The sequence below is a fragment of the Coregonus clupeaformis genome, unplaced genomic scaffold, assembly GCF_020615455.1.
Source record: "Coregonus clupeaformis isolate EN_2021a unplaced genomic scaffold, ASM2061545v1 scaf0433, whole genome shotgun sequence".
Taxonomy (NCBI): Eukaryota; Metazoa; Chordata; class Actinopteri; order Salmoniformes; family Salmonidae; genus Coregonus; species Coregonus clupeaformis.
Window position 1 is genome coordinate 101,390 of NW_025533888.1, and position 22,481 is coordinate 123,870.

General features: G+C 41.5%; 1 protein-coding gene across 1 annotated transcript in view; it reads left to right on the forward strand.

The window, feature by feature from the left end:
* The window catches only part of LOC121562597 (collagen alpha-2(VI) chain), a 52,498-nt gene that overhangs the window by 15,675 nt on the left and 14,342 nt on the right, over positions 1-22,481 (forward strand). The window contains exons 3-21 of the mRNA XM_045215372.1: positions 9,179-9,466; positions 9,781-9,944; positions 10,740-10,857; positions 11,366-11,451; positions 11,835-11,855; positions 11,973-12,038; positions 12,157-12,210; positions 12,340-12,384; positions 12,486-12,512; positions 12,614-12,640; positions 12,761-12,805; positions 13,039-13,092; positions 13,230-13,292; positions 13,464-13,526; positions 13,718-13,771; positions 17,339-17,374; positions 17,483-17,545; positions 17,984-18,046; positions 21,949-22,011. Of these exons, the coding sequence (XP_045071307.1) occupies positions 9,179-9,466; positions 9,781-9,944; positions 10,740-10,857; positions 11,366-11,451; positions 11,835-11,855; positions 11,973-12,038; positions 12,157-12,210; positions 12,340-12,384; positions 12,486-12,512; positions 12,614-12,640; positions 12,761-12,805; positions 13,039-13,092; positions 13,230-13,292; positions 13,464-13,526; positions 13,718-13,771; positions 17,339-17,374; positions 17,483-17,545; positions 17,984-18,046; positions 21,949-22,011 (1,400 nt within the window). The remainder of the gene's footprint in view (positions 1-9,178; positions 9,467-9,780; positions 9,945-10,739; positions 10,858-11,365; positions 11,452-11,834; positions 11,856-11,972; positions 12,039-12,156; positions 12,211-12,339; positions 12,385-12,485; positions 12,513-12,613; positions 12,641-12,760; positions 12,806-13,038; positions 13,093-13,229; positions 13,293-13,463; positions 13,527-13,717; positions 13,772-17,338; positions 17,375-17,482; positions 17,546-17,983; positions 18,047-21,948; positions 22,012-22,481) is intronic.

Here is a 22,481-nt window from a genome sequence, read left to right on the forward strand (position 1 = left end):
TCTGACAGTGTATTTCAGTGTGAATAAGCTTGTGTCACTATGATCAAACACAATCAAATACAATTCTATTTGTCACATGCTTCATAGACAACAGGTGTAGACTAACAGTGAAATGCAAACAGGAAGTACCAGGTAATAACATGGATATATACAGGGAGTTCCAGGTAATAACGTGGCAATATACAGGAAGTACCAGGTAATAACGTGGCTATATACAGGAAGTACCAGGTAATAACATGGCTGTATACAGGGAGTACCAGGTAATAACATGGCTATATACAGGAAGTACCAGGTAATAACGTGGCTATATACAGGAAGTACCAGGTAATAACATGGCTATATACAGGGAGTACCAGGTAATAACGTGGCTATATACAGGAAGTACCAGGTAATAACATGGCTATTTACAGGGAGTACCAGGTAATGACATGGCTATATACAGGGAGTACCAGGAAATAACATGGCTATATACAGGAAGTACCAGGTAATAACATGGTTATAAACAGGGAGTACCAGGTAATAACATGGATATATACAGGAAGTACCAGGTAATAACATGGCTATATACAGGAAGTACCAGGTAATAACATGGCTATATACAGGAAGTACCAGGTAATAACATGGCTATATACAGGACGTACCAGGTAATAACATGGATATATACAGGAAGTACCAGGTAAAAACATGGCTATATACAGGAAGTACCAGGTAATAACGTTGCTATATATAGGAAGTACCAGGTAATAACGTCGCTATATACAGGAAGTACCAGGTAATAACATGGCTATATACAGGAAGTACCAGGTAATAACATGGCTGTATACAGGGAGTTCCAGGTAATAACGTGGCAATATACAGGAAGTACCAGGTAATAACGTGGCTATATACAGGAAGTACCAGGTAATAACATGGCTGTATACAGGGAGTACCAGGTAATAACATGGCTATATACAGGAAGTACCAGGTAATAACGTGGCTATATACAGGAAGTACCAGGTAATAACATGGCTATATACAGGGAGTACCAGGTAATAACGTGGCTATATACAGGAAGTACCAGGTAATAACATGGCTATTTACAGGGAGTACCAGGTAATGACATGGCTATATACAGGGAGTACCAGGAAATAACATGGCTATATACAGGAAGTACCAGGTAATAACATGGTTATATACAGGGAGTACCAGGTAATAACATGGATATATACAGGAAGTACCAGGTAATAACATGGCTATATACAGGAAGTACCAGGTAATAACATGGCTATATACAGGAAGTACCAGGTAATAACATGGCTATATACAGGACGTACCAGGTAATAACATGGATATATACAGGAAGTACCAGGTAAAAACATGGCTATATACAGGAAGTACCAGGTAATAACGTTGCTATATATAGGAAGTACCAGGTAATAACGTCGCTATATACAGGAAGTACCAGGTAATAACATGGCTATATACAGGAAGTACCAGGTAATAACATGGCTATATACTGGAAGCACCAGGTAATAACATGGCTATATACAGGAAGTACCAGGTAATAACGTTGCTATATACAGGAAGTACCAGGTATTAACGTTGCTATATACAGGAAGTACCAGGTAATAACGTTGCTATATACAGGAAGTACCAGGTAATAACGTCGCTATATACAGGAAGTACCAGGTAATAACGTGGCTATATACAGGAAGTACCAGGTAATAACATGGCTATATACAGGAAGTACCAGGAAATAACATGGCTATATACTGGAAGCACCAGGTAATAACATGGCTATATACAGGAAGCACCAGGTAATAACGTTGCTATATACAGGAAGTACCAGGTAATAACGTTGCTATATACAGGAAGTACCAGGTAATAACGTGGCTATATACAGGAAGTAACAGGTAATAACGTGGCTATATACAGGAAGTACCAGGTAATAACGTGGCTATATACAGGAAGTACCAGGTAATAACATGGCTATATACAGGAAGTACCAGGTAATAACATGGCTATATACTGGAAGCACCAGGTAATAACATGGCTATATACAGGAAGTACCAGGTAATAACATGGCTATATACAGGGAGTACCAGGTAATAACATGGCTATATACAGGGAGTACCAGGTAATAACATGGCTATATACAGGAAGTACCAGGTAACAACATGGCTATATACAGGAAGTACCAGGTATTATCATGGCTATATACAGGGAGTACGAGGTAATAACATGGCTTTTTAAAGGAAGTACCAGGTAGTAACATGGCTATATACAGGAAGTACCAGGTAATAACATGGCTATATACAGGAAGTACCAGGTAATAACATGGCTATATACTGGAAGCACCAGGTAATAACATGGCTATATACAGGAAGTATCAGGTAATAACATGGCTATATACAGGGAGTACCAGGTAATAACATTGCTATATACAGGAAGTACCAGGTAATAACGTGGCTATATACTGGAAGCACCAGGTAATAACATGGCTATATACAGGAAGTACCAGGAAATAACATGGCTATATACAGGAAGTACCAGGTAATAACATGGCTATATACAGGAAGTACCAGGTAATAACATGGCTATATACTGGAAGTACCAGGTAATAACGTGGCTATATACAGGAAGTACCAGGTAATAACATGGCTATATACAGGAGGTACCAGGTAATAACATGGCTATATACTGGAAGCACCAGGTAATAACATGGCTATATACAGGAAGCACCAGGTAATAACTTTGCTATATACAGGAAGTACCAGGTAATAACGTGGCTATATACAGGAAGTAACAGGTAATAACGTGGCTATATACAGGGAGTACCAGGTAATAACATGGCTATATACAGGAAGTACCAGGTAATAACATGGCTATATACAGGGAGTACCAGGTAATAACATGGCTATATATAGGAAGTACCAGGTAGTAACATGGCTATATACAGGAAGTACCAGGTAATAACGTGGCTATATACAGGAAGTACCAGGTAATAACATGGCCATATACAGGAAGTACCAGGTAATAACATGGCTATATACAGGGAGTACGAGGTAATAACATGGCTTTATAAAGGAAGTACCAGGTAATACCGTGGCTATATACAGAAAGTACCAGGAAATAACTTGGCTATATACAGGGAGTACCAGGTAATAACATGGCTATATATAGGAAGTACCAGGTAGTAACATGGCTATATACAGGAAGTACCAGGTAATAACGTGGCTATATACAGGAAGTACCAGGTAATAACATGGCTTTATAAAGGAAGTACCAGGTAATATTGTGGCTATATACAGGAAGTACCAGGTAATAACATGGCTATATACTGGAAGCATCAGGTAATAACATGGCTATATACAGGAAGTACCAGGTAATAATGTTGCTATATACAGGAAGTACCAGGTAATAACATGGCTTTATACAGGAAGTACCAGGTAATAACGTCTTTATATACAGGAAGTACCAGGTAATAACGTTGCTATATACAGGAAGTACCAGGTATTAACGTTGCTATATACAGGAAGTACCAGGTAATAACATGGCTTTATAAAGGAAGTACCAGGTAATAATGTGGCTATATACAGGGAGTACCAGGTAATAACATGGCTTTATAAAGGAAGTACCAGGTAATAACGTCTTTATATACAGGAAGTACCAGGTAATAACGTCTTTATATACAGGAAGTACCAGGTAATAACATGGCTTTATACAGGAAGTACCAGGTAATAACGTCTTTATATACAGGAAGTACCAGGTAATAACGTTGCTATATACAGGAAGTACCAGGTAATAACATGGCTTTATAAAGGAAGTACCAGGTAATAATGTGGCTATATACAGGGAGTACCAGGTAATAACATGGCTTTATAAAGGAAGTACCAGGTAATAACGTCTTTATATACAGGAAGTACCAGGTAATAACGTCTTTATATACAGGAAGTACCAGCACTGAGTCGATGTGCAGTGGTACCAGGTAATAACATGGCTATATACAGGAAGTACCAGGTAATAACATGGCTATATACAGGAAGTACCAGGTAATAACGTCGCTATATACAGGAAGTACCAGGTAATAACATGGCTATATACAGGAAGTACCAGGTAATAATGTCGCTATATACAGGAAGTACCAGGTAATAACATGGCTTTATAAAGGAAGTACCAGGTAATAATGGCTATATACAGGGAGTACCAGGTAATAACATGGCTTTATAAAGGAAGTACCAGGTAATAATGTCGCTATATACAGGAAGTACCAGGTAATAACATGGCTTTATAAAGGAAGTACCAGGTAATAATGTGGCTATATACAGGGAGTACCAGGTAATAACATGGCTTTATAAAGGAAGTACCAGGTAATAATGTCGCTATATACAGGAAGTACCAGGTAATAACATGGCTTTATAAAGGAAGTACCAGGTAATAATGTGGCTATATACAGGGAGTACCAGGTAATAACATGGCTATATACAGGAAGTACCAGGTAATAACGTGGCTATATACAGGAAGTATCCCCATTAGCTGCTGCCAACATTACATTACATTCATAACAGATTTCACAACAAATTAAGTGTGTGCCCTCAGGCCTCTACTCCACTACCACATATCTATAACACAACATATGTTATAGTGTGTTTGTATGCGTGTCTATGTTTTTGTTGCTTCAAGTCCCCGCTGTTACATAAGGCGTATTTGTATCTGTTTTTTAAATCTGATTCTACTGCTTGCATCAGTTACTTGATGTGGAATAGAGTTCCATGTTGTCATGGCTCTATGTACACTGCTCAAAAAAATAAAGGGAACACTAAAATAACACATCCTAGATCTGAATGAATGAAATAATCTTATTAAATACTTGTTTCTTTACATAGTTGAATGTGCTGACAACAAAATCACACAAAAATTATCAATGGAGATCAAATGTATCAACCCATGGACGTCTGGATTTGGAGTCACCCTCAAAATTAAAGTGGAAAACCACACTACAGGCTGATCCCACTTTGATGTAATGTCCTTAAAACAAGTCAAAATGAGGCTCAGTAGTGTGTGTGGCCTCCACGTGCCTGTATGACCTCCCTACAACGCCTGGGCATGCCCCTGATGAGGTGGCGGATGGTCTCCTGAGGGATCTCCTCCCAGACCTGGACTAAAGCATCCGCCAACTCCTGGACAGTCTGTGGTGCAACGTGGCGTTGGTGGATGGAGCGAGACATGATGTCCCAGATGTGCTCAATTGGATTCAGGTCTGGGGAACGGGCGGTCCATAGCATCAATGCCTTCCTCTTGCAGGAACTGCTGACACACTCCAGCCACATGAGGTCTAGCATTGTCTTGCATTAGGAGGAACCCAGGGCCAACCGCACCAGCATATGGTCTCACAAGGGGTCTGAGGATCTCAGCTCGGTACCTAATGGCAGTCAGGCTACCTCTGGCGAGCACATGGAGGGCTGTGCGGCCCCCCAAAGAAATGCCACCCCACACCATGACTGACCCACCGCCAAACCGGTCATGCTGGAAGATGTTGCAGGCAGCAGAACGTTCTCCACAGCGTCTCCAGACTCTGTCACGTCTGTCACATGTGCTCAGTGTGAACCTGCTTTCATCTGTGAAGAGCACAGGGCGCCAGTGGCGAATTTGCCAATCTTGGTGTTCTCTGGCAAATGCCAAACGTCCTGCACGGTGTTGGGCTGTAAGCACAACCCCCACCTGTGGACGTCGGGCCCTCATACCACCTCATGGAGTCTGTTTCTGACCGTTTGAGGAGACACATGCACATTTGTGGCCTGCTGGAGGTCATTTTGCAGGGCTCTGGCAGTGCTCCTCCTGCTCCTCCTTGCACAAAGGCGGAGGTAGCAGTCCTGCTGCTGGGTTGTTGCCCTCCTACGGCCTCCTCCACGTCTCATGATGTACTGGCCTGTCTCCTGGTAGCGCCTCCATGCTCTGGACACTACGCTGACAGACACAGCAAACCTTCTTGCCACAGCTCGCATTGATGTGCCATCCTGGATGAGCTGCACTACCTGAGCCACTTGTGTGGGTTGTAGACTCCGTCTCATGCTACCACTAGAGTGAAAGCACCGCCAGCATTCAAAAGTGACCAAAACATCAGCCAGGAAGCATAGGAACTGAGAAGTGGTCTGTGGTCACCACCTGCAAAACCAGTCCTTTATTGGGGGTGTCTTGCTAATTGCCTATAATTTCCACCTGTTGTATATTCCATTTGCACAACAGCATGTGACATTTATTGTCAATCAGTGTTGCTTCCTAAGTGGACAGTTTGATTTCACAGAAGTGTGATTGACTTGGAGTTACATTGTGTTGTTTAAGTGTTCCCTTTATTTTTTTGAGCAGTGTAGTTCTGTGCGCCTCCCATAGTCTGTTCTTGACTTGGGGACTGTGAAGAGACCTCTGGTGGCATGTCTTGTGGGGTATGCATGGGTGTCCGAGCTGTGTGCCAGTAGTTCAAACAGACAGCTTGGTACATTCAACATGTCTCACAAAAACAAGTAATGATGAAGTCAATCTCTCCTCCACTTTGAGCCATGAGAGTTTGATATGCATAGTATTAATTTTAGCTCTCTGTGTACATCCAAGGGCCAGCCGTGCTGCCCTGTTCTGAGCCAATTGTAATTTTCCGAGGTCCCTCTTTGTGGCACCTAACCACACGACTGAACAGTAGTCCAGGTGCGACAAAACTAGGGCCTGTAGGACCTGCCTTGTTGATAGTGCTGTTAAGAAGGTAGCGCAGCGCTTTATTATGGACAGACTAGCTACTGTTCTATCAATATGTTTTGACCATGACAGTTTACAATCCAGGGTTACTCCAAGCAGTTTAATCTCCTGAACTTGCTCAATTTCCACATTATTCATTACAAGATTTAGTTGAGGATAGGGTTTAGTGAATGATTTGTCCCAAATACAATACTTTAGTTTTGGAAATATTTAGGACTAACTTATTCCTTGCCACCCATTCTGAAACTAACTGCAGTTCTTTGTTAAGTGTGGCAGTCATTTCAGTTGCTGTAGTAGCTGACGTGTATAGTGTTGAGTCATCCGCATACATAGACACTCTGGCTTTACTCAAAGCCAGTGGCATGTCGTTAGTAAAGATTGAATAAAGTAAGGGGCCTAAACAGCTTATGCAGTATGTTTGCCAATCGGTTGTGCAGGCAGACCTATTTGCCATCTCTTTTGCCTCATCCCTCTTAGCCATACAATTTTCAGTTCCTCATCAATCCACAGGGATTTAACAGTTTTTACAGTCATTTTCTTAATGGTTACATGCTTATTAGTAACTGGGATAAGCAATTTCATAAATGTGTCAATTGCAGCATCTGGTTGCTCCTCATTACACACCACAGACCAACAAATATTATTTACATCAACAACATAGGAATCACTACAGAACGTATTGTATGACCTCTTATACACTATATTAGGCCCAGCCTTTGGAACTTTGGTTTTCCTAGATATGGCTACTATATTGTGATCACTACATCCGATGGATTTGGATACTGCTTTCCAACAAATCTCTGCAGCATTAGTAGGGATATGATCAATACATTGTGGTCCTCTGTAGCTCAGCTGGTAGAGCATGGCGCTTGTAACGCCAGGGTAGTGGGTTCGATCCCCAGGACCACCCATACACAAAAAAAAATTATACCACGCATGACTGTAAGTCGCTTTGGATAAAAGCGTCTGCTAAACGGCATATTATTATTATTGATGATTTAATTCCTGTACTGTTTGTAACTACCCTGGTAGGTTGACTGATAACCTGAACCAGGTTGCAGGCACTGGTTACAGTTTGAAGCTTTCTCTTGAGTGGGCAGCCTGATGAAGCCAGTCAATATTTAAATCACCCAGAAAGTATACCTCTCAATTGATATCAAATACATTATCAAGTATTTCACAACTGTTATCCAGATACTGACTGTTAGCACTTGGTGGTCTATAGCAGCTTCCCACCAGAATGGGCTTTAGGTGAGGCGGATGAACCTGTAGCCATATTACTTCAACAGTATTTAACACGAGATCCTCTCTAAGCTTTACAGGAATGTGGTTCTGAATATAAACAGCCACACCTCCACCGTTGGCATTTCTGTATTTTCTGTAGATCTTATAACCTTGTATTGCTACCACTGTATCATCAAAGGTATTATCTAAGTGAGTTTCAGAGATCGTCAGAATATGAATGTCATCTGTTACAAGCAAATGATTGATTTCATGAACCTTGTTTCTTAAACTACATATGTTAACGTGGGCTATTTTTAACACTGTTCTGGGATGCTTGATTATTTTTCTTGCTACACTGGGAAGCTTAGCAGAGTGTCAAGGCATCAGTGTAATGCGGTAGGACAAAATCAGGCGCAGGACACAGAGCTAATCGAAAAACGTACTTTACTCGTAGGTATCTTAATGAGCATACCTCCACGCAGGGAGGAAAACACCCGCTCACATACGACAACCAAAACACGGACAAACACGCACAACACACAGTGTGAGCCAGCGGGTTAAATAGGGAAGACATAACTACATGATGGGAAACAGGTGAGACCAAAACAGACAAAACAAGTAGAACATAGACACATGGATCGGTGGCAGCTAGTACTCCGGTGACGACGAACGCCGAAGCCTGCCCGAGCAAGGAGGAGGGGCAGCCTCGGCTGAATTCGTGACACTTGATTATTTTTTATTAGTGCAGGGTAAGCTGCACACAGTGGACTTCCAACTAGGGCACACCACCTCAGTGATAACAGTATTACTCTGGTTCATAGGCATATGATTACTGCATGCAATAGCTGTAGGATCAGCAGAGACATTCAAGGCAGTAAGAGGGACATAAATTAGGTTATTTATATACACGCCCCTGGGATCATGTACATTTGCTGAAGCATTATGCCAACTCAGCGTCACAGTGGTAGGGATTAAATGAGCTGGGCTTGGGTCATTGATAAGTCATTGTCTCAACGCAGCCTTATAATACTGTGAAAGGATCCAGGAACCCAAATGATTTGGGTGGATCAGGTAATAACATGGCTATATACAGGAAGTAGATGTCCTCTGTCTTCCTGTAGAAGTGATTGAGTGTCCCATTGACCTGTGCTTCAAAAGCAGTGCACTATGTAGGGAATAGGGTGCCATTTGGGACACAGATAATATGATGTCCTCTATCTTCCTGTAGAAGTGATTGAGTGTCCCATTGACCTATACTTCGTGATGGACTCCTCTGAGAGCATCGCCCTGCAGCAGCCCCCTCCAGGAAGCCTGGTGAAGAGGGTGGCAGAGTGGACCAGGGAGTTTGCCCTGAGGCTCCGGGAGGAGGTGTACAACAGACAGGTGAAGATCAGCTGGTTTATGGGGGGACTCCACTTCTCCCAGACACAGGAGCTCTTCAGTGAGATCACCAGCAGAGATAAATTTGTCAAGAATATGGATGCTATCGACTGGTTAAAGTCTTACCTGGGCAAAGGTAAGACCGCCAACCCACATTAGCATACTTCTTCTTTATGGATCTAGCATACTTCCAGTCAGCATGTCAATGTTCTGAACAGTAGTGTGTTGAGAACCTTCCAGTCAGCATGTCAATGTTCTGAACAGTAGTGTGTTGAGAACCTTCCAGTCAGCATGTCAATGTTCTGAACAGTAGTGTGTTGAGAACCTTCCAGTCAGCATGTCAATGTTCTGAACAGTAGTGTGTTGAGAACCTTCCAGTCAGCATGTCAATGTTCTGTACAGTAGTGTGTATCCTGTGCATATGACAAATGAACATTGATTTGATTTCAGGTACCTACACTGACTGTGCCCTGGACAAGATGACCGAGGAGATGCAGCGCCACGATCTCCGGGGACACAACTCTGTCCGCTTCGCTGTGGTGGTCACTGACGGCCATGTGACTGGTGCCCCCTGTGGGGGGGTCAAGGTGTCTGCAGAACGGGCTAGAGACCAGGTACGAGGGGCAGACACAGTACAGGTCTTTAAATCGAGGGGCAGACACAGTACAGGTCTTTAAATCGAGGGGCAGACACAGTACAGGTCTTTAAATCGAGGGGCAGACACAGTACAGGTCTTTAAATCGAGGGGCAGACGCAGTACAGGTCTTTAAATCGAGGGGCAGACGCAGTACAGGTCTTTAAATCGAGGGGCAGACGCAATGCAGGTCTTTAAATCGAGGGGCAGACGCAGTACAGGTCTTTAAATCGAAGGGCAGACGCAATGCAGGTCTTTAAATCGAGGGGCAGACGCAGTACAGGTCTTTAAATCGAGGGGCAGACGCAATGCAGGTCTTTAAATCGAGGGGCAGACGCAGTACAGGTCTTTAAATCGAGGGGCAGACGCAGTACAGGTCTTTAAATCGAGGGGCAGACACAGTACAGGTCTTTAAATCAAGTTTGCAAATCCATATTTTTAGCCTTTAATCAGTGATGTTACTGTATAGGTCAGTGATGTTGCTGTACAGGTCAGTGATGTTGCTGTACAGGTCAGTGATGTTGCTGTACAGGTCAGTGATGTTGCTGTACAGGTCAGTGATGTTGCTGTACAGGTCAGTGATGTTGCTGTACAGGTCAGTGATGTTGCTGTACAGGTCAGTGATGTTGCTGTACAGGTCAGTGATGTTACTGTTTATTCATCTTGTTTTATATTACTTTATTCATCCATTTTATTCTTTTCGCTTGTTGTTTTACTGTAAATGTATTGATTGGAAATGCTCTTGAAATAGTTGATTTGATTTGACCAATCACAGCGCATCAGCTTGTTCTCAGTAGCTGCTTCCAAGGTGGTGGAGGAAGCAGGGATGGGGCTGATCGCTAGCTCTCCTGCAGGGGTCTACCGCTCCGACTACATGGCTGTCAATGTCACAGGTGGGACTCATTTGCATGTTTAACCTAACACGTCATTTAATTGGTTAATTGACAGATCATGTCATCCTAACTCTGTGTATTTAAACCCCCAGTTTTTTTTTTTTTTTTGGGTTGTGGACAGCTGCCCACAGGAAGTGAATGCAGTCTAGAGGCATGCTGGATCCCAGGGTTTTTAGGATGTGACTGCTTTGTTTGTTGAGATCACGTGGATAATGGAGTTGTTTGAGCTATGGAGATTTTGAGAAAATGGACGCCTGCCTCCTGGGCTGCATCACTTCCTGTATCCCTTTTTATTTTCTTGGTTTGTTTGTTTGTCTGATTTAAACTAGCATAGTAGTTACAGTTCAAAAGTAAGATAAATTATATTTATAGAAGCAAAGCAATTGAACGAAAATGGGGACTGGAATGTGTTTGGAACTAAATAATGGAAAACATGCCTTAAAAAATGTAATGTTGAAAACTGTCCTTTTGTTGTCTGCCTCTGTTTCACTGTGCCTGCTCAACCCAGACCTTAAAGCCTGTCACAGTCCACCATGTGACTCCTCCACTGGGAAAATAGTCACATCATCCATCAACAACATTATCAAAGCTATGGTGATTATATGTAGTGTTTTATCCAGCTTTGAATATTCATGTCTGAAACATTTTCTATGATCATATATCTAGGGCTGTCAAACGATTTGCTATTAATCGCAAATTCCGAATTTTGGTCAAAGTGTGCTGTATTTTAAGATTTTTCATACAAAAAAACATTACAAAAATATTGACATCTTGATTTTGTCTAAAGTAGGAAAATTGAGAAATCACACTTTATTTAAAAATGTGCAATTAAAAATGTGCACTAAAATTACAAAAAGTGAACTAGAGTTAACTGAATAACGCTGACAGCCCTAGATATTTCATTTAGTATTCTATTTTTGATACCAGTTTTTCCAAAACAAACATCTTCAAGTATTTTTGTTTGCACTTCTCTACAGAAATATCAAGCCTATCTGCAGGTAACTAAGAGTCTGTAACCTGATGCTTCTGAACATTTCTATCCAACGGATATAGCTTCATTTTCCTTGTGTGTAACGCTGTTTACTTCACAATGTTTTTCTCCATGAATTCTCCAGTGTTCCAAACTCCAGTGTCTGGAGCTTCCAGGTCCCCCAGGTCCGAAGGGAAACCCAGGACCAAAGGTGAGCTTCCTTAATTAAGTAAAACATCTGAGATTTTTGCAAGAATGAAATGTGTTTATTCATGTTTGTTTTATGAAGAGTTTGTTTATGTTTATTGTAATGTATCTGTTTATTTTAGGGAGTGAAAGGAGGAGTTGGGCTTTCAGGCGCTAAAGGAACCAAAGGAAAACAGGTAGGTGTTCTGACTACAGAAACACTGACAAGGGAACCTACACATTTATATATATTTCCATATTTAAAAAAACAAACATATTTTCTTCCAAAGAATGTAGATGATAATGTTTTTATTATTTGTGTTCAGGGGGACTCTGGTATTGAAGGTCCGATTGGTCCCGCAGGTCACAAGGTTGGTGTGTGTTTGGCTTTCCTCCCTAACCAATACAGATATTCACCTTATAGTGGATCCGGACTATTTTTTTCAACCTGTCTTTGTTTGCTTCTGTTTAGGGTGCGATTGGTCTGAAAGGTGAAAAGGTAAGAATAACTCAACATTATTCTAGTAATTATCATGTGTAAATCTTATCATTTTTTTAATCAACATTTTTAAATGAGACACGGATTTGATCTTTCCCCAGGGTGAATTTGGATCAGGTGGAACCAAGGTAAACTACACTATTGATTCTGACATAAACGTTCTGAGTGTGTACGCCTTCACTTCTATTTCTTACCGGATATGCTATACTTTCCTATTTTAACACTCTGAATGACGTCTCAATCACCAGGGAGTGTCAGGAGAACACGGCAGGGATGGGACAGATGGGCAGAAGGTACGAGGTGCTGGCACACATCCCCTTGAACTGTAGCAGGCGCCAAGGGGAACCCTGAGAAGATGACCACCAACCTGTCACTCGGGTCCAGGCCCATTGGGTCTATACGGGAGGGTTGACTCATGTGGATACAAGCATTTCGCTACACCCGCAATAACATCTGCTAAAAAAAAAATGGATTTGTTTTAATTTAATTTGATACTAATAGGAATCTTTTCTGTGGTCATTCTCAGGGTAAAATTGGTCGGATCGGAACTTATGGTTGTAAAGGAGATCCGGGTGAAAGGGTAAGTGAAACGTTATCCTACAGTACGTTACGTATACAGTACACACACACACACACACACACACACAAAATAATGAATGCAGTAAAATGTTGATGTGATAACAAGGAATGGCCTCTTACTACTGATGTTTTTGAAAGGGCCCAGATGGTTATCCGGGAGGTGCTGGTGATATAGGACCGCCCGGTGACCACGGAGAGAAGGTACCTGAGAGAACCCTCAGTCCGTCAAGGCTACTACAAGACCTCCTGTACCACAGAAACTCCAGACTTAGTTTATGTAGTGTTTTAAAGACAACTGCGTTTACTAAACTTTGTTTATGTACAGTTTTTTATAGACCACTGTGTTTAATGTGTGAATGTTGATGATCCCAGGGAGACCCTGGTCATAATGGCAAACCAGGTCCCGCTGGACCTCCTGGAGAAGCTGGACTACCGGTACAGTAATGGCATCATAATACACTCTCACCTGGACCTAACAGTAACAACAATACAATACATGCAGATGTGAGGTACGCCATCTAACGACATCACAACACAACTCAAGGAGGATTCTCTCTCTGAAGATGACATGAAGAGTCAGTTGTTATCACATTGATACATCCTCTAATCGTTCTTCTTCCTTGCAGAGTTATCCAGGAAGCCCTGGAATTCCAGGCTCACCGGGAATAAAAGGAAAACCAGTGAGTGACTTACATAGACCTGGCTATCCTTATCATTAGAAGTGACTTACATAGACCTGGCTATCCTTATCATTAGAAGTGACTTACATAGACCTGGCTATCCTTATCATTAGAAGTGACTTACATAGACCTGGCTATCCTTATCATTAGAAGTGACTTACATAGACCTGGCTATCCTTATCATTAGAAGTGACTTACATAGACCTGGCAATCCTTATCATTAGAAGTTACTTACATAGACCTGGCTATCCTTATCATTAGAAGTGACTTACATAGACCTGGCTATCCTTATCATTAGAAGTGACTTACATAGACCTGGCTATCCTTATCATTAGAAGTGACTTACATAGACCTGGCTATCCTTATCATTAGAAGAGACTTACATAGACCTGGCTATCCTTATCATTAGAAGTGACTTACATAGACCTGGCTATCCTTATCATTAGAAGTGACTTACATAGACCTGGCTATCCTTATCATTAGAAGTGACTTACATAGACCTGGCTATCCTTATCATTAGAAGTGACTTACATAGACCTGGCTATCCTTATCATTAGAAGTGACTTACATAGACCTGGCTATCCTTATCATTAGAAGAGACTTACATAGACCTGGCTATCCTTATCATTAGAAGTGACTTACATAGACCTGGCTATCCTTATCATTAGAAGTGTAGTGTTGTAGTGTTGTAGTGCTGTAGTTCAGTAGTGTTGTAGTGTTGTAGTTCAGTAGTGTTGTAGTTCAGTAGTGTTGTAGTGTTGTAGTGTTGTAGTTCAGTAGTGTTGTAGTTCAGTAGTTCAGTAGTGCTGTAGTTCAGTAGTGTTGTAGTGTTGTAGTTCAGTAGTGTTGTAGTTCAGTAGTGTTGTAGTGTTGTAGTTCAGTAGTGTTGTAGTTCAGTAGTGTTGTAGTGTTGTAGTTCAGTAGTGTTGTAGTTCAGTAGTGTTGTAGTGTTGTAGTTCAGTAGTGTTGTAGTTCAGTAGTGTTGTAGTGTTGTAGTTCAGTAGTGTTGTAGTTCAGTAGTGTTGTAGTGTTGTAGTTCAGTAGTGTTGTAGTTCAGTAGTGCTGTAGTTCAGTAGTGTTGTAGTTCAGTAGTGTTGTAGTGTTGTAGTTCAGTAGTGTTGTAGTTCAGTAGTGTTGTAGTGTTGTAGTTCAGTAGTGTTGTAGTGTTGTAGTTCAGTAGTGTTGTAGTTCAGTAGTGTTGTAGTGTTGTAGTTCAGTAGTGCTGTAGTTCAGTAGTGTTGTAGTGTTGTAGTTCAGTAGTGTTGTAGTTCAGTAGTGTTGTAGTGTTGTAGTTCAGTAGTGTTGTAGTTCAGTAGTGCTGTAGTTCAGTAGTTCAGTAGTGTTGTAGTGTTGTAGTTCAGTAGTGTTGTAGTTCAGTAGTGTTGTAGTTCAGTAGTGTTGTAGTTCAGTAGTGCTGTAGTTCAGTAGTTCAGTAGTGTTGTAGTTCAGTAGTGTTGTAGTTCAGTAGTGTTGTAGTTCAGTAGTGCTGTAGTTCAGTAGTTCAGTAGTGTTGTAGTTCAGTAGTGTTGTAGTTCAGTAGTGTTGTAGTTCAGTAGTGTTGTAGTTCAGTAGTTCAGTAGTGTTGTAGTTCAGTAGTGTTGTAGTTCAGTAGTGTTGTAGTTCAGTAGTGTTGTAGTTCAGTAGTGTTGTAGTTCAGTAGTGCTGTAGTTCAGTAGTTCAGTAGTGTTGTAGTTCAGTAGTGTTGTAGTTCAGTAGTTCAGTAGTGCTGTAGTTCAGTAGTGTTGTAGTGTTGTAGTGTTGTAGTTCAGTAGTGTTGTAGTTCAGTAGTGTTGTAGTGTTGTAGTTCAGTAGTGTTGTAGTTCAGTAGTGTTGTAGTGTTGTAGTTCAGTAGTGTTGTAGTTCAGTAGTGTTGTAGTGTTGTAGTTCAATAGTGTTGTAGTTCAGTAGTGTTGTAGTGTTGTAGTTCAGTAGTGTTGTAGTTCAGTAGTGTTGTAGTGTTGTAGTTCAGTAGTGTTGTAGTGTTGTAGTGTTGTAATTCAGTAGTGTTGTAGTTCAGTAGTGTTGTAGTTCAGTAGTGTTGTAGTTCAGTAGTGCTGTAGTTCAGTAGTGTTGTAGTTCAGTAGTGTTGTAGTGTTGTAGTTCAGTAGTGTTGTAGTTCAGTAGTGTTGTAGTGTTGTAGTTCAGTAGTGTTGTAGTGTTGTAGTTCAGTAGTGTTGTAGTTCAGTAGTGTTGTAGTGTTGTAGTTCAGTAGTGTTGTAGTTCAGTAGTGTTGTAGTGTTGTAGTTCAGTAGTGTTGTAGTTCAGTAGTGTTGTAGTGTTGTAGTTCAGTAGTGTTGTAGTTCAGTAGTGTTGTAGTGTTGTAGTTCAGTAGTGTTGTAGTGTTGTAGTTCAGTAGTGTTGTAGTTCAGTAGTGTTGTAGTTCAGTAGTGTTGTAGTTCAGTAGTGTTGTAGTTCAGTAGTGTTGTAGTTCAGTAGTGCTGTAGTTCAGTAGTTCAGTAGTGTTTTAGTTCAGTAGTGTTGTAGTTCAGTAGTGTTGTAGTTCAGTAGTGTTGTAGTTCAGTAGTTCAGTAGTGTTGTAGTTCAGTAGTGTTGTAGTTCAGTAGTGTTGTAGTTCAGTAGTGTTGTAGTGCTGTAGTTCAGTAGTTCAGTAGTGTTGTAGTTCAGTAGTGTTGTAGTTCAGTTGTTCAGTAGTGTTGTAGTTCAGTAGTGTTGTAGTTCAGTAGTGTTGTAGTTCAGTAGTGCTGTAGTTCAGTAGTTCAGTAGTGTTGTAGTTCAGTAGTGTTGTAGTTCAGTAGTGCTGTAGTTCAGTAGTGCTGTAGTTTAGTAGTTCAGTAGTTCAGTAGTGTTGTAGTTCAGTAGTGTTGTAGTTCAGTAGTGTTGTAGTTCAGTAGTGCTGTAGTTCAGTAGTTCAGTAGTGTTGTAGTTCAGTAGTGTTGTAGTTCAGTAGTGTTGTAGTTCAGTAGTGTTGTAGTTCAGTAGTGTTGTAGTTCAGTAGTTCAGTAGTGTTGTAGTTCAGTAGTGTTGTAGTTCAGTAGTGTTGTAGTTCAGTAGTGCTGTAGTTCAGTAGTGTTGTAGTGTTGTAGTTCAGTAGTGTTGTAGTTCAGTAGTGTTGTAGTTCAGTAGTGTTGTAGTTCAGTAGTGTTGTAGTTCAGTAGTGTTGTATTTCAGTAGTTCAGTAGTGCTGTAGTTCAGTAGTGTTGTAGTGTTGTAGTTCAGTAGTGTTGTAGTGTTGTAGTTCAGTAGTTCAGTAGTTCAGTAGTGTTGTAGTTCAGTAGTGCTGTAGTTCAGTAGTTCAGTAGTTCAGTAGTTCAGTAGTGCTGTAGTTCAGTAGTTCAGTAGTTCAGTAGTATTGTAGTTCAGTAGTTCAGTAGTGTTGTAGTGTTGTAGTTCAGTAGTTCAGTAGTGTTGTAGTTCAGTAGTGTTGTAGTTCAGTAGTTCAGTAGATCAGTAGTGTTGTAGTTCAGTAGTTCAGTAGTTCAGTAGTGTTGTAGTTCAGTAGTTCAGTAGTTCAGTAGTTCAGTAGTGTTGTAGTTCAGTAGTTCAGTAGTTCAGTAGTTCTTCAATCTAAACTAACTGATTCCTAATTCCTATTCCTGATTCTTTCAGGGACTCAACGGTGGACCGGGACCAAAAGGCCAAGCTGTACGCTGACTTGGCTAAGTGATACATTCTGAAATGATAAGTTAAATATTAAATGCAAAGGGATGGCTTTTGTTAAACAATAAATATTGTCTACATGTCTGTCGTTAGGGGCGACCAGGAGACCCTGGACCTAAGGGACTTCATGGACGAGCTGGACCTAAAGGAGGAGAGGTCTGTCACCGTTCACAACCCCAGGCTTCTACCATGCATTCACAGGGCATACTATATAGGAAATGTTATGCTACACTCTTAGAAATGTCTTTTCCCACCTAGATCCTCGTGGGAGAACCCTTTGAAGATGTAGAACCCTTTCCGCAGAGGCTTCTAAATGTTGTACATGGAAACCAAAAGGGTTCTTAAAAGGGTTCTCCGACGGGAACAGTCGAATAACCTTTTTGGAACCTTAATTTCTAAGAGTGTACATTCTGTAATACCAATAGATAAAATACAGTTGAAGTCTGTTTCAGTTCCTGCTGCGTTCAGACAGATTCCAGGCAAACTGCCCATAACAAAAACAATGGCTGACTGAAAATATGATGTCTGTTTGTGTAAATATTTGACCATGAATATTGAGTTCAAACTAAGCCTAATGTATTCTGTCATTCCCAGGGTGAACCTGGTCTACAAGGGAAGCCAGGTCCTCATGGGGATATCGGCCTCAAAGGATCTAAGGTCAGAGAAACGGAGAAGAGAATGTTGCATTCTGGGTACATGATTCAGCAGTAACTCCCATGGAAACATAGACAGACAACACAGGGGGTTTCTCACTAAGATACAGTACGTAACTCCCATGGAAACATAGACAACACAGGGGGTTTCTCACTAAGATACAGTACGTAACTCCCATGGAAACATAGACAGACAACATAGGGGGTTTCTCACTAAGATACAGTACGTAACTCCCATGGAAACATAGACAACACAGGGGGTTTCTCACTAAGATACAGTACGTAACTCCCATGGAAACATAGACAGACAACACAGGGGGTTTCTCACCAAGATACAGTACGTAACTCCCATGGAAACATAGACAACACAGGGGGTTTCTCACTAAGATACAGTACGTAACTCCCATGGAAACATAGACAGACAACACAGGGGGTTTCTCACTAAGATACAGTACGTAACTCCCATGGAAACATAGACAGACAACACAGGGGGTTTCTCACTAAGATACAGTACGTAACTCCCATGGAAACATAGACAGACAACACAGGGGTTTCTCACTAAGATACAGTACGTAACTCCCATGGAAACATAGACAGACAACACAGGGGGTTTCTCACTAAGATACAGTACGTAACTCCCATGGAAACATAGACAGACAACACAGGGGGTTTCTCACTAAGATACAGTACGTAACTCCCATGGAAACATAGACAGACAACACAGGGGGTTTCTCACTAAGATACAGTACGTAACTCCCATGGAAACATAGACAGACAACACAGGGGGTTTCTCACCAAGATACAGTACGTAACTCCCATGGAAACATAGACAACACAGGGGGTTTCTCACTAAGATACAGTACGTAACTCCCATGGAAACATAGACAGACAACACAGGGGGTTTCTCACTAAGATACAGTACGTAACTCCCATGGAAACATAGACAGACAACATAGGGGTTTCTCACTAAGATACAGTACGTAACTCCCATGGAAACATAGACAGACAACACAGGGGGTTTCTCACTAAGATACAGTACGTAACTCCCATGGAAACATAGACAGACAACATAGGGGGTTTCTCACTAAGATACAGTACGTAACTCCCATGGAAACATAGACAACACAGGGGTTTCTCACTAAGATACAGTACGTAACTCCCATGGAAACATAGACAGACAACACAGGGGGTTTCTCACCAAGATACAGTACGTAACTCCCATGGAAACATAGACAACACAGGGGGTTTCTCACTAAGATACAGTACGTAACTCCCATGGAAACATAGACAGACAACACAGGGGGTTTCTCACTAAGATACAGTACGTAACTCCCATGGAAACATAGACAGACAACACAGGGGGTTTCTCACTAAGATACAGTACGTAACTCCCATGGAAACATAGACAGACAACACAGGGGATTTCTCACTAAGATACAGTACGTAACTCCCATGGAAACATAGACAGACAACACAGGGGGGTTCTCACTAAGATACAGTACGTAACTCCCATGGAAACATAGACAGACAACATAGGGGGTTTCTCACTAAGATACAGTACGTAACTCCCATGGAAACATAGACAGACAACACAGGGGGTTTCTCACTAAGATACAGTACGTAACTCCCATGGAAACATAGACAGACAACACAGGGGGTTTCTCACTAAGATACAGTACGTAACTCCCATGGAAACATAGACAGACAACACAGGGGTTTCTCACTAAGATACAGTACGTAACTCCCATGGAAACATAGACAACACAGGGGTTTCTCACTAAGATACAGTACGTAACTCCCATGGAAACATAGACAGACAACACAGGGGGTTTCTCACTAAGATACAGTACGTAACTCCCATGGAAACATAGACAGACAACACAGGGGGGTTCTCACTAAGATACAGTACGTAACTCCCATGGAAACATAGACAGACAACATAGGGGGTTTCTCACTAAGATACAGTACGTAACTCCCATGGAAACATAGACAGACAACACAGGGGGTTTCTCACTAAGATACAGTACGTAACTCCCATGGAAACATAGACAGACAACACAGGGGGTTTCTCACTAAGATACAGTACGTAACTCCCATGGAAACATAGACAGACAACACAGGGGGTTTCTCACTAAGATACAGTACGTAACTCCCATGGAAACATAGACAGACAACATAGGGGGTTTCTCACTAAGATACAGTACGTAACTCCCATGGAAACATAGACAGACAACACAGGGGGTTTCTCACTAAGATACAGTACGTAACTCCCATGGAAACATAGACAGACAACACAGGGGGTTTCTCACTAAGATACAGTACGTAACTCCCATGGAAACATAGACAGACAACACAGGAGGTTTCTCACTAAGATACAGTACGTAACTCCCATGGAAACATAGACAACACAGGGGGTTTCTCACTAAGATACAGTACGTAACTCCCATGGAAACATAGACAGACAACACAGGGGGTTTCTCACTAAGATACAGTACGTAACTCCCATGGAAACATAGACAACACAGGGGGTTTCTCACTAAGATACAGTACGTAACTCCCATGGAAACATAGACAGACAACATAGGGGGTTTCTCACTAAGATACAGTACACTCCTTCTTTCATAGAACATTGGAATTCTTGGTGCACTGACAAATCATTCTGGCTGAAATACCAATATCTTTCAACCCACACATATTACAAAACATTGATATTTTAAGGATGTTATTAATCATTCTAAATTGTTCATATTTGTACTGTAGTCAGTGATTCCAAATGCATGTCAAAATGAGTAATGATGAGTTTTGAGATGAAGCCATTCCAGAGCTAATGAGAAGCTATTTTGGGGATTTTCAAGACCTCAGCGCCTGATTCCACTTTTTTGTTTAAACTGGGCTGAAGCAAGTTTGGGTACCTCTCTCTCTCTCTCTCTCTCTCTCTCTCTCTGTCTGTCTCTCTGTCTCTCTGTCTCTCTCTGTGTCTCTGTCTCTGTCTCTGTCTCTCTCTGCTCAGAAGTTCCAAAATAATAAAGACATTTCAAATGTCATATTATGTCTATATACAGTGTTGTAACGCTGTGCAAATAGTTAAGATACGAAAGGAAAAATAAATAAACATAAATATGGTGTTATGATGAGTTTCTCTGGTGTCAAGTAATTCAGGATGCAAGAATATACTTAAACAATTACAAGGGGAGTTAATACAAAATATTGAATAGATACAGTACCGGGTTCGTCTAACAAATGGCACATGCTTTGCCTCTTGTCATCCGAACTCCTAGACAAAGAAAACCTCTCAGTTTATATACTTCATGTTACACGTTTCTTCAACAACATCTGTTAACCATCAGTGGGCACTCCCTCCTTTGATGGTATTACCTTGTACCCCAAGTCAGTATATTCTATCTGTCAATCATTCTAAGATAAACCCCAGTCATCTCCCTCGATATACTGGAATCCTTGTTATTCAGACTCTGCGGCACCAAGAGTCACTTATCTAGTAAATGTAACCTTGTTTACATTTACATTTTAGTCATTTAGCAGACGTTCTTATCCAGAGCGACTTACAGTTAGTGAGTGCATACATTTTCTTTTATACCCCCCGTGGGAATCGAACCCACAACCCTGGCGTTGCAAACGCCATGCTCTACCAACTGAGCTACATCCCTGCCGGCCATTCCCTCCCCTACCCTGGACGACGCAGGGCCAATTGTGCGCCGCCCCATGGGTCTCCCGGTCGCGGCCGGCTACGACAGAGCCTGGATAATTGTTCCCACAACACCATGAAAAGACATCATAACATATGGGTTGAATTTACAATGGTGTTTGATCTTCACTGGTTGCCCTTTTCCTGGCCTCTTCTCTCTGTGTGCGTGTGCGTGTGCGTGTCCCCTCCCTCTGTTTGTTTAGGGAGGTCCAGGGCTGCCAGGTCCAAGAGGACATCATGGAGATAATGGACCAGATGGACCGATGGTATGTTGCTACTATGACGAATGCTACTCTACGACCACTACTCTACTATCGTTACTGCTACTCTGATACTGCTTATACTACTCTACTACTACTAATATTGCTACTACTACTACTACTACTCTTACTACTACTACTGTTACTACTACTACTACCACTACTACTACTACTGCTACTACTACTACTACTACTACTCTTACTACTACTACTGTTACTACTACTACTGCTACTACTACTGCTACTGCTACTACTACTACTACTACTACTACTACCACTACTACTACCACTACTACTACTGCTACTGTTACCACTACTACTACCACTACTACTACTGCTACTGTTACTACTACTACTGTTACTACTACTACTGCTACTACTACTACTACTACCACTACTACTACTACTGCTACTACTACTACTACTACTACTACTGCTACTACTACCACTACTACTACTACCACTACTACTACTAC